The sequence below is a fragment of the Bubalus bubalis genome, chromosome 5 (assembly GCF_019923935.1).
Source record: "Bubalus bubalis isolate 160015118507 breed Murrah chromosome 5, NDDB_SH_1, whole genome shotgun sequence".
NCBI lineage: Eukaryota > Metazoa > Chordata > Mammalia > Artiodactyla > Bovidae > Bubalus > Bubalus bubalis.
Genome location: NC_059161.1, coordinates 7,726,976 through 7,740,373, shown reverse-complemented (window position 1 = coordinate 7,740,373; position 13,398 = coordinate 7,726,976). Strand labels below are relative to the sequence as shown.

Here is a 13,398-nt window from a genome sequence, read left to right as displayed (position 1 = left end):
TGACATTAATTTTAAATATTCTACGTGCTTTTACTTACTTCAGGGCTCAGGGCTGCAGTGCTGTCGCTTGGAGCATCTTCTTCATAATATCCTTTATTATGAAAACTTTCTATTGCATGACCTGCGCTTCCTTCACTCGGACACTTGTTATGTGAGCATCTTGGACTGTTGCTGCAGTGGGAAAACTCACATTTACTGTCCCCAATGTCTGAGGGTGTACATGAGAGGTGGGGAGAACCACTGTCATCCTGATATGGTGGTGGCTGCAGCTCATCCAGTGGGGGTGTTCTTCTCATTCTCTGAATGCAGTCTCCTGATAATGATTAAGAATCTGGTCACTGTTTCCAATTAGCCTCAACATGCAGTATAGTCCACAATAACTGTAAATAACTTAAAAAAAAACTGGATTAAACTGTTGTGGCAAGGTAATTACTAGATTTACTAATGAGTTTTCTTCTTCCCTGGTTCATATGCAGAAATCAAATAATCTGGTTTCTCAATCCTCTCCTGCATAGTAAGATCAGGAAAAATAAGTTATGTACCAAGACACCCTGTTTCATATTATGAAAATGGGACAGCGATAAATACTAGTGAAATCGATGATTTATATAGGTCCGTCTTTCAAAACAATCCTAAAGCATACAAACTTCAACTATTCCCTTGTGATCCGTGACCTCTCTAGTCACAATAGGTAGGTAAAACAAATATAAACCTCATTTATTTTCTTCAATTACTGAGATGAACTCAAACTAGCATTCACCTCAGCAGCATTGGAAACTAGGTTTTCCTGTCTAGCCGAGACCCAGAATCCTGAAATGAAGTGCACTGTGAATCGAATTCCCCGTGTGCTGTGCTTAGGTGCTCAGTTGTGTCTGACTCTGCAACCCCATGGACTGTAGCCCACCACCCACCAGCGAAGTCTGAAGTCCACATTCCACCCTGTCTCCCTTATAAAGAGGTCACTCCCTGCTCCACCACATCCTGCATCAGGACTCCTAAAGTCCACTCTACCTTGTCTATAGTAGGCATCTCCAACTCCACATTTTCTCTCTCTCTTAAATTTTTAACTTTTACTTCAATGATTTACCTAAATAACAGAATAAGCAGGTCTGTGAACAGGACAGAGGTGGGGACAGGCGGGTATGTTAGGAAATAAGAGTTCACCATACAACTCAGGGATAGCTAAATCTGTGCAAATAATTCCTGGACATAATATCAGATATAAAAGTTAAACATGGCTCAGTTTTTCCTTTGATGGACTGTCACTCTGCTTTCTTGAAAGGAACTCTAGAAAATAGGTCGTTTGTATTTCTTATAACGGAGAAATGTTCAACAGGTCCTCTATTCTTGCTAGGACAGAACAGCTTCTCACTAAGATAGAAAAACTTATAAAACTCATTTAAAAATTACCTTGATGTCTGGTTCAAATGAAAAATACTGATCTACATGAACTTAGCACAGATTTACATATTTGATCAGAAGTCCTAATTTTGGAAAAAGAAATTAAATGTGTCACCTAGTGAGTCTAACATACCAGTGTTAGGAAATAAACACAACTTAGAAAAATTAATGACTGAAGTTGAAACTAAATTTGAGGAGATAGATTGGAAATAGTAGCCAATAAAACACAATAAATCAGATTTCAGCATGGGGCTTCCAGGAAAGCTACTGTTTTCCTGACAAAGGAGCAGACTTAACTTGCATGTCGCTTTTGCCCAGTGGTCTTTCCGCTTTCTACTGCTTTAGAGGCGTAGCACTCATAACCATGGAAGTAACAAGCATGAGAATGAAAACTAAGGATGATGCAGAAGTATCTGAAGAATCACTAAGTAGCTACCTCCAAAACTTGATGTCTGAGACAAATAAATCCCTATTTGGAAAAAACCAACCAACAAACAAAAAAAACCCCCACAAAAACAACGACTTCCTTGGCAGTCCAGTGGTTAAGACTCCAAGCTTCCGTTGCAGGGGGCATGGGATCAATCCCTGGTCAAGGAACTAAGATCCCACATGCTGCATGGCATGGCCAATCCCCACCCACCCCCCATCTCCAAAACAAAATCCCCCCAAACTTGATATCTGAATTTTCTTTTGTTTCTAAATATATTCTCTGGTAGTTTTTAAACTGACATCTTCTCTCCCTTTAAAAATGTCTATTTAACCAGTCACTGAATTATAAATTAAATTGTAATACCTAAATATTTACTATAACATGAAGTCAATTAAAAAATTCCCAACATAGTAGTTCTAAGAATCAGCATACCATTTTTTCCTTTATCTTAATTTTTTTAAAAAGAGAGATGATCTTTCCCAGACGTCTCTTATTAATAGCATACTATCCCATAGGTCTCACTGGACAGAACTAGGTCACATGTCTATTTCTAAACCCACCTATGGTAGGGAGGATGTGATTACCATAACTGGCTTAACCCAAAGCCTTCAAATTGAAGCTAGGGATAGGATACATCTCACTGCTCATATCTATATGGAAAAGAGTAGATGCCACTCAATGAATTAAAAAAAAGGACTGGGAACAAGACAAGGATTCTGACTCTCATTACTTTTATTCAGATGGTACTTGAAGTCCTAGCCATAGAAATTAGGCAAGAAAAGAAAGACATCCAAATTGGAAAGGAAAAAGTAAAACTATCTGTATTGGCAATGACATATTATATATAAAAAACCATAAAGAGGCCACAAAAAAACCCTTTTAGAACTAATAAACATAATCAGTAAAGCTGCTGGATACAAAATCAATGTAAAAATCAGTTGTGTTTTTATCAACTCACATGAATTATCATAAAAATAAGGGAAAAATTCCAATTACAATTGCATGTAAAGGATCCACCTGCCAATGCAGGAGACATATGAGACATACATTTAACCCCTGGGTTGGGAAGATCCCCTGGAGAAGGAAATGGCAACCCACTCCAGTATTCTTGCCTAGGAATTCCCATGGACAGAGGCGCCTGGTGGGCTACCATCCATGAGGTGGCAAAGAGTGAGACACAACTGAGAAACAGCATGCCCAAGCATGCACCAAGGAATAAATTTAACCAAAGAGGTGAAACACCTTTACACTAAAAACTATAAGACACTGATGAAAGGAACTGAAAAACACACAAATAAATGGAAAGATATTCTGTGTTTATGGACTGGAAGAATATTGTGAAAATATTCACACTATCCAAAGCAATCTACAGATTCAACGCAATAGCTATCAATATTCCAATGGCATTTTTTTTCCACAGAAAAAGAAAAAACAACCCTAAAATTTGTATGGAAACACAGAAGATTTCAAATAGCCAAAGAGATCTTGAAAAAGAAGGAAAAAGTGGGAAGTATCAAACTTCCTGATTTGAAAGTATAATACAAATCTACATTAATCAAAACAGAATGTTACTGGCACAAAAGCAGACACATTGTCCAACATAACAGAGAGCCCACGAGTAAACCTACATATGTATGGTCAATTAATTTATGACAAAGGAGCCAAGAAAATACAGTAAGGAGAAGATAGTCTCTTTAATAAATGGTGATGGGAAAACTGGACAGCCATATGCAAAAGAATGATACTGAACTAGTGTCTTGCATCATATACATAAATCAACTTGGAATGGATGAAATACTTGAATATAAGAACTGAAACCATGAACTCATAGAAGAAAACATAGTGTGTAAGCTCCTTGACATTGGTCTTAACAATGTTTTACATCTGACACCAAAAGTAAAGGCAATAAAAGCAAAAATAAGCAAGTAGGGTTACATAAAACTAAATAGCTTCTTCACTGTAAACAATCAACAAAATTAAAAGTCAACCTACAGAATGGTCGAAAATATTTACAAATCACGTATCTGGTGAGGTGTTAATATCCAAAATACATGAAGAACTCACAACTCAGTGAAAAACCTAACAATCTGACTGAAAAATGGGTTGAGAAACTAAAAAACATCTTTGGAAAAAAGTTGTTTTCCAAAGAAGATATGCAAATGACCAACAGAAACAGGAAAAAGTTTTCAAATCACTAATCATCAGAGAAATGCAAGTTATTCACCATGAAATATCAACTCACACCTGGCAGAATGGCGATTATCAAAAAGCCAAGAGATAACTAGTGCTGGGTAGGATGTGGAGAAGAGGGAATCCTTGCACACCACTGATGGGAGTGTGAACTGTTGAAACCACTATGGAAAACAATATGGAGATTCCTCAAAAAAGTAAAAATTGAACTCATATATGATCCAGCAATTGTACTTCTCTGTACTTCTCTGAAGGACATGAAATCACTATACTGAAAAGATATCTGCATTTCCATATTCACTAAAGTATTATTTGTAATAGCCAAGACATGGAAACCACTGAAGTGTCCATCAATGAATGAATGGATAGAGATAATGTGGTTTAGATAGACAATGGACTATATTCAGCCATAAAAGAAAAGTTGCCATTTGTGACAACAGGGATGGACCTTGAGGCCAATAATGTTAAGTGAAATAAGTAAAAAAAGAAAAAGATAAATACTGTATGATGTCACTTATACATAGAATCTTAAAAATAATGAATTCATGGATATGGAGAACACATTGGTGATAGGCAAAAAATGGCAGGGTTGGGGGTAGCAGAAAGGGATGAAGGTGGTAAAAGGCGCAAACTTCCAGTTACAAGATAAATAAGTCCTGGGGATGTAATTCACAGTGTTGACTATACTTAATAATACTGCATTGTATATTTAAAATTTGCTGAGAGTAGAATAAAAATAGATAAAAGTTCTTATCAGGAGAATAAATGTACAACTATGTAAAATGACTGATGTTAACTAAGCCTCTTGTGATAACCACTTTGCAATATTTACATATTATCAAACCATTATGTTGTACATCTTGGAATAACACAAAGTTATATGTTAATTAAATCTCAATAAAATTAGGAAAAGTAAAAAAATGACTGTTTTCCTTCCAAAAACGTATACACTTTGGGAGTACAAAAACATGCACATAGTAAACAAAACAAAAAAGTGGATGCCTAAAGATGCCAGGAAGGAGGAAGATAAAGGATCCTTGCTTTTCTTATCCATCAGTCTAGCAATTGATTTCAGTCTTCATTTTTATTAAAAAAAAATCTTCTCTTTATGTGGGTCCATTTCCACTTTTAATAATCCTTTTCTGAACTTCCTTTTGATGCGCTCAGCACATACAGTTTCCGTCTGCTAATTGCATTATACCTCACTTCCTTTGGCTTACTCTTTCACTTATCAAGTCCCTGTCTAGCTGCCACCAACGGTGGTACTTACACAGCTGACCTCCAGTCATCTGGGTCTTACTTAGAGTTAGTGTCACTGTGATCCAAAGACTAAGGCATAAGTTATCCCAAAGAAGTGTACTGATACTTAAAGATTCTAAGTCGGAGAAGGCAATGGCACCCCACTCCAGTACTCTTGCCTGGAAAGTCCCATGGACGGAGGAGCCTGGTAGGCTGCAGTCCATGGAGTCGCGAAGAGTCAGACACGACCGAGTGACTTCACTTTCACTTTTCACTTTCATGCATTGGAGAAGGAAATGGCAACCCACTCCAGTGTTCTTGCCTGGAGAATCCCAGGGACGGGGGAGCCTGGTGGGCTGCTGTCTATGGGGTCGCACAGAGTCCGACACGACTGAAGTGACTTAGCAAATTAGCAAAGATGCTAAGTAGGCTCTATGGGTTGATTTCAATATTGTTTCTGGATTTGAGAGAAACAACTTTAAAGCTGTGAAGTGGAATATATAAAATATTTTGGAATACACAGATATATATATATAAACATTGGGATTTATAAATTATGTAAGTTTATATAATTATATATTATTGTATAAATCCTCAAAGCTTTGAATATAATTACCACACTTTTCTCTTTAATTTTCATTTTACTCTTGCATTTTACTTTTCAAAGTGAAGAAGGCCAAATGTATCTGGAATCTAAATTTCATTGAAAAGATGCAGCTATGAAGATTTCTTCTTCAACTCTCTGCAATAGTATCTTTTTTTCTCTAGCTGTTAACTGCTTTTCACTATCTACATAGTGTAAGAACTTGGCTTAAATTGAATTGATGTTGGAAAAATTTTAAGACAATTGTTTTATAAAATAGCACAATTTATGTCAGAGTTGTTAGATTACACTATAAACATCCAACCTTAGAAAGAAATTTTTTGTGGGACTATCAAATACCAGAATGATAATGCCATACTCTTACTTTATTCCTCATTTTACAACCCAATTTTATACTCTATTTTATGGAAATGATATAAAAGGGCTCATGCATGAATATATTTTAAGCATTTTAATTTTCCATTTGCATATTGCACAGCACCTAGAAAACAAGACAAAGTATCTTCCTACTTTAATAAAAAAACAGGATGCATGCGTATCTGGAATATGACCTGTAGGTCTCAACACTGTGTTTTAAGACACTGGTTTTCAAAGTTTGGCAACTGCAGCTCTAAAAAGAGGTGAATATTCAACATTTGTAGAATTCATACCTCTTTTCAGATGCCTGTGGAAATCTGCTAAAATTTACCATATACTGGGTGATAACTTAAGGCTCAACACATTTCACAAAACTGGGAGTGTAAAGGGGATGTTTTCAAACCACAGTGGAATTAAATTAAAAATCAGAAACAAAAATATAATAAAATGTATAGAAATCTAGATAAAATAACTAGAAATTTAGATAAACGTCTAAACTGCCCATGGATTAGAGGAGAAATCACAACAGAAATTAGAAAATACATTGAAAATAATGAGAACAAAAATAATCCATATAAATACTTGCGGAATGTGGCTAAGAAGGACAGTTACAGGCCTAAGTGCATATACTGGGGAGGGCAGGGGAGAGAGGAAGGTTGAAAACCATAATCTGAGTACCCATTTCAAGACGTTTTACAAACAAACAAATGAAATTCAAAGGAAGTAGGAAGGATGAAAGAAGGAGCAGAAATCAAAAATAGAAAACATGCATACAAAAAAATACATACAATAGAAAAGCATTAGCAAACCAAAGGAGAAGGAAATGGCAATCCACTCCAGTATTCTTGCCTAGAGAATCCCGTGGACAGAGGAGCCTGGTGGGCTGCTGTCCATGGCGTCGCACAGAAGTCGGACTCGACTGAAGCCACTTAGTATGCATGCATGCATTGGAGAAGGCAATGGCAACCCATTCCAGTGTTCTTGCCTAGAGAATCCCAGGGACAGAGGAGCCTGGTGGGCTGCTGTCTATGGGGTCGCACAGAGTTGGACACAACTGAAGCGACTTAGCAGCAGCAGCAGCAAATCAAAATAAAATCCATTGAGAACACTAATAAAATTGATAAGATACTAGAAGAGACTAGTTAAGAAGAAAAAGAGATGGCATAAATTATTAATCTCAAGAATAAAAAAGAGGACTTCATTTTAAATCCTTGACACATTAAAAAGACAGCGAGCTTTCCCTCTGTTCTCCCCTTTTTGGAAACTTGTCAGTCCCGAAGCTATTCAGTGGGCAGAGGGAGGCAGTGGTCTGCCCTGCTGGTGGCACCAGAAGCTGCATGGGCCAGAGCCATGTGTCAGAGCCCAAGGAGGGCAGAGAGGGCATCCACACGCGGGGCAGTGCCATGCAGCATGACGGAGTCCTGTCTGGGTGAAGCTGGGTGTGCTGGGTGAGCACAGCACAGGGAGCCAGAGCCTCAAGAGGGTACGTGGGTTCTCCATGGAAAGGAAGCCTAGCCCAGGCAACAGAGCCCAGAGTGAGGAGTGTGTCCACAATGAGGGAAGGGGCCAGAGCTGGGGGAGAACCAGGGAAAAAACTGGAACAAACCCTGTGATGCTGGATTAACATGAAAAGATATCAGTGTGAGCTCAGGTGTTTAGTAGTATGCAGAAATAGAGTGTAAATATGCATATAACGTGTATACACACACACACACACACACACACACACATTCCTGACTATCCTGGCTCTATCCACAGCTTAAGAAAAACCCTTTGATAGCAACAAGCATACCTAAGTGCTCCAATCCTGGCTTCTCAATCAGTTCTTCACTAAAGGAATCAGGACTCCATGAAGAAATGGCTAATTCCAGGGCTGAGGAAAGGAAAATACAAGCCAAGCCTAGACAAGCTTCTTGTGTTGAGAGTAAGAACACACTTAAAGAATGATAAGGTCATGTCAAAAGGACAAAAAAGCCAACTTCAAGGGGGTCACACTGACCAAATCTCACTAACAATTTGAGCTTCTAAATAAATAAATAATCACAATAATGGATCATAAGACACAGAGGAAAAGCGGAAACCATGAGTCCATCTAGACATAAACAAACAAAAATAAACTGGAAGAACTTTGAGAAAATAGGTCATTTTTATAGTTAGAGATGCATTCTGATGAAGGACTTAATTATCAAGAGTAATTTAGTGAAGAAGCCTAGTAGACACCTCCTTAATGATGAGATCAGAGGGAACCTTCTGAATAATGGAATAAATCAAAATTGTGCATCATCTGCTAAGATGCAATGAGAGGAATACGGCACCACTTCCAGCTAGAGGTGCATAACCTGAATCTCATCACGAGGAATATCAGACAGACTCGGATATCCAACAAAAACGTGTAACAGTCAAAAGGGGAATGACTGAAGCACTATTCTAGACTAAAGGAGACTAGCAAGAAAAGGTAACTGAATGCAAGACAAGATTTTGAATTTGATCCTTTTGCTATAATAACATTATTTGGACAACTGTTGACCTTGAGTAGGTTCTGAGAATTAAATGGTAATAATATGTCAAAATATCAATATTAGTGCTTAATTTTGATGGTTTCATTAAGGCTATGTAAGAGAATATTCTTGCTTGTAAAAAAATATACACTAAAAAAAAAAATATATATACACTAACATATTTGAGGGTGAAGAAGCAACCCATTTACCCTTAAATGGTTTAAGGTGGAAAAAGGACTATACAGTTTTGCTACAAATGCAGGATGGATTTAACATTAGAAAATGAATCTATCAAAGTCATTGCATTGAAAGAATAAAGGCTAAAAGTAATGTGATAATTATAATAGATTTAAAAAATTATTTGATATAATTAATTATCCAATTTTGATAAAAGATTTCTGTGCAAATGAGGAATAGAAGGCAATTTCCTTTAACTCACAAAAGGTATCTTTGAAAGTCCTCTGTGCGTGCATGTGTGCAAAGTCACTTCAGTCATGTCCGACTCTTTGTGACCCTATGGACTGTAGCCCGCCAGGCTCCTCTGTCCATGGGATTCTCCAGGCAAGAATACTGGAGTGGGTTGGCATGCCCTCCTCCAGGGGATCTTCCCAACCCAGGGAGCGAACCCATGGCTCCTGCACTACAGGCAGATTCTTTAAACATCAAATTTACTGGTAACATGTTGAAAACTTTACCTCTGAGATCAAGAATGAGACAAAGATGCCTATTATCATCAGTTCTATTCAACAATGTACCAGAAAGGTGAAAAGACAACGCTCAGAATGGGAGAAAATAATAGCAAATGAAACAAGGGACAAAGGATTAACCTCCAAAATATGCAAGCAGCTCGTGTAGCTCAATATCAGAAAAACAACCCAATCAAAAGATAGGCAGGCCAATTCAGGTTAACGCATATCAAAAACCATCACATTATAATTATCCTCCAATTAAAATAAATTAAATAATTTTGAAAAAAGTAGGCAGACGTTCAAGCAGACAGTTCACCAAAAAAGGCATACAGATGGCTAATAAACACATGAAAAGATGCTCAATATTGCTCATTATCAGAGAAATGCAAATCAAAACTTCAGTGAAATAATCACCTCACGTCGGTCAGAATGGCCATCATCTTGTTGATGTTTGACAGAACACAACAAAATTTGGTAAAGCAATTATGCTTCAATTAAAAATAAATAAAGTGGCAAAAAAAAAAAAATCTACAAACAATAAATGCCTGAGAGGGTGTGGAGAAAAGGGAACCATCTTGCACTGTTGCTGAGAATGTAAGCGGATACAGCACTACGGAGGGCAGAATGGAGGCTCCTTAAAAAGCCAGGAATAAAACTACTATATAACCCAACAATCCCACTACTGGGCATAAACCCTGAGAAAATCATAAATGAAAAAGACAAATATACCCCAGTGTTCACTGCAGTACTATTTACAATAGAAATAAAAATACAATGGAAGCAACCTAGATGTCTATAAACAGATGAATGGATAAAGAAGCTGTAGTACATATATATAATGGAATATTCAGTTCAGTTCAGTCGCTCAGTCGTGTCCAACTCTTTGTGACCTCATGAATTGCAGCACGCCAGGCCTCCCTGTCCATCACCAACTCCTGGAGTTCACCCAAACTCATGTCGATTTAGTCGGTGATGCCATCCAGCCATCTCATCCTCTGTCATCCCCTTCTCCTCCTGCCCCCAATCCCTCCCAGCATCAGAGTCTTTTCCAATGAGTCAACTCTTTGCATGAGGTGGCCAAAGTATTGGAGTTTTAGCTTTAGCATCAGTCCTTCCAAAGAACACCCAGGACTGATCTCCTTCAGAATGGACTGGTTGGATCTCCTTGCAGTCCAAGGAACTCTCAAGAGTCTTCTCCAACACCACAGTTCAAAAGCATCAATTCTTCAGCGCTCGGCTTTCTTCACAGTCCAACTTTCACATCCATACATGACCACTGGAAAAACCATAGCCTTGACTAGACGGACCTTTGTTGGCAAAGTAATGTCTCTGCTTTTGAATATGCTATCTGGGTTGGTCATAACTTTCCTTCCAAGGAGCAAGCATCTTTTAATTTCACGGCTGCAATCACCATCTGCAGTGATTTTGGAGCCCCCCAAAATAAAGTCTGTCACTGTTTCCACTGTTTCTCCATCTACTTCCCATGAAGTAATGGGACCAGATGCTACTCAGCCATAAAAAGGAAGGCATCTGAGTCAGTTCTAATGAGGTAGATGAACTGAGAGCCTATTATACACAATGAAATAAGTCAGAAGGAGAAAACCAAATATTGTTTATTAACACATATATATGAATCTAAAACCATGGTACCGATGAACCTATTTTCAGGGCAACAGTGGAGACACAGACCTAGAGAACAGACTTATGGACATGGCAGGGAAGGAGGGGCTGGGACAAATGGAGAGAGTAGCGTGGAAACATATACACTATCACATATCAATGGACGGCCAGTGGGAACTTGCTGTGTGGCTCTGGGAGCTCCACTGGTGCTCTGTGACAACCTAGAAGGGTGGGATGGGATGGGAGGGGAAGGGAGGTTCAAGATGGAGGGGACATGTGAATACCTATGGCTGATTCATGTGGATGTATGGCAGAAACCAACATAATACTGTAAAGCAATTATCATTCAATTAAAAATAAATTTTTTAAAAAGGAAAGACAACAATGTGCCGGAGGTCCTAGCCAATGGAATAAGCTGAGAAAAAGAAAGGGGTTGGAAAGAAAGAAATAAAACTGCTGTTATGCTCAAATGATGACTATGATAGAACAGCAGCAGATAAAATCATATGTTCAAGCTGGATTTAGAAAAGGCAGAGGAACCAGAGATCAAATCGCCAACATCCACTGGATCACTGAAAAAGCGAGAGAGTTTCAGAAAAACATCTACTTCTGCTTTATTGACTATGCCAAAGCCTCTGACTGTGTAGATCACAACAAACTTGTGGAAAATTCTTAGAGATGGGAATACTGCTAGGCCACCTGACCTGCCTCCTGAGAAATCTGTACACAGGTCAAGAAACAATATTTAGAACTGGACATGGAACAGCCCACTGGTTCCATATCAGGAAAGGCGAATGTCAAGGCTGTTTATTGTCACCCTGCTTATTTAACTTTTATGCAGAGTTCATCATGAGAAATGCTGGACTGGATGAAGCACAAGCTGGAATCAAGATTGCCGTGAGAAATATCAATAACCTCAGATATGCAAATGACACCACCGTTATGGCAGAAAGTGAAGAAGAACTAAAGAGCCTCTTGATGAAAGTGAAAGAGGAAAGTGAAAAAGTTGGCTTAAAGTTCAACATTCAGAAAATGAAGATCATGGCATCTGGTCCCACCACTTCATGGCAAACAGATGGGGAAACAATGGAAACAGTGAGAGACTCTATTTTGGGGGGCTCCACAATCACCGCAGATGGTGATTGCAGCCATGAAATTAAAAGACGCTTACTCCTTGGAAGAAAAGCTTTGACCAACCTAGATAGCATATTGAAAAGCAGAGACATTACTTTGACAACAAAGGTCCATCTAGTCAAAGCTATAGTTTTTCCAGTGGTCATGTATGGATATGAGAATTAAGACTATAAAGAAAGCTGAGCCCCAAAGAATTGATCCTTTTGAACTGTGGTGTTGGAGAAGACTCTTGAGAGTCCCTTGGACTGCAAGGAGATCCAACCAGTCCATCCTAAAGGAAATCAGTCCTGAATATTCATTACAAGGACTGATGCTGAAGCTGAAACTCCAATAATTTGGCCACCTGATACAAAGAATTGACTCACTGGAAAAGACCCTGATGCTGGGAAAGATTAAAGGCGGGAGGAGAAGGGGATGACAGAGGATGAGATGGTTGGATGGCATCACCAACTCAATGGCCATGAGTTTGAGTAAGCTCTGGGAGTTGGTGATGGAAGGAAGGCCTGGTGTGCTGCAGTCCATGGGGTCGCAAAGAGTCAGACATGACTGAGCAACTGAACTGAACACCAAATATCTAAAAATAAACTTCAGAAAACACCTTGCTGCTATTTTGGGGGTTTACTATCAGAATGCACACTCTGAAAGCCATTGGCAGAGTCTACACTTCGCCTTTCTAAGCAATGTCTATGTGCTATATAGGAGGGGACAATTGGGAACTACTGCAGACTCCTCTCCTTAGCAACATGACATCTCAAAGGAAAAGCAGAGATTAGTCTTAGTCAGAGGCTTGAGGTGTGATGAAGGCCTCCACTAGTTTGGCCTCTACAAAAATTAATAGAACTGAAAAATAATGGCAGATAACCGTAAACTGAACTAGAAGATGACATCAAGTGGTGCTGCCACTCCAGATGGAGCCATCTTACAGAGCAAATTAACACAGCCTTGGTATTTGATACCTAGCTTTAATTTAGCAAATGCCTTTCCCCCCTCATAGCAATCCAGAGTGAACAAAAGTAACAGGTTATTTACATCTCATCTGGTGAGAACAGCAATACTTCTACCACCCTACTTCAGGGAAACATAATAAAATATTCTTGTTCTCTGCCATGATCTGCTTTGCAGAGACCCTGGCTGCCTTCACATTCCAAACAATATCTCCTTGAACCTCTTCTAGAAGACAGCAAGCTATTAGGACTTAGAAGAGTAGAAGACTGGACAGATCAAATTTCTTGGTAA

General features: G+C 38.6%; 1 protein-coding gene across 4 annotated transcripts in view; it reads right to left on the bottom strand.

Moving 5' to 3' along the window:
- The window catches only part of SYT14 (synaptotagmin 14), a 198,704-nt gene that overhangs the window by 70,310 nt on the left and 114,996 nt on the right, over nt 1–13,398 (bottom strand). For all 4 annotated transcript variants that reach the window (XM_025285400.3, XM_044942662.2, XM_044942663.2 and 1 more), the window contains one exon: nt 39–313. In XM_025285400.3, the coding sequence (XP_025141185.3) occupies nt 39–313 (275 nt within the window). The remainder of the gene's footprint in view (nt 1–38; nt 314–13,398) is intronic.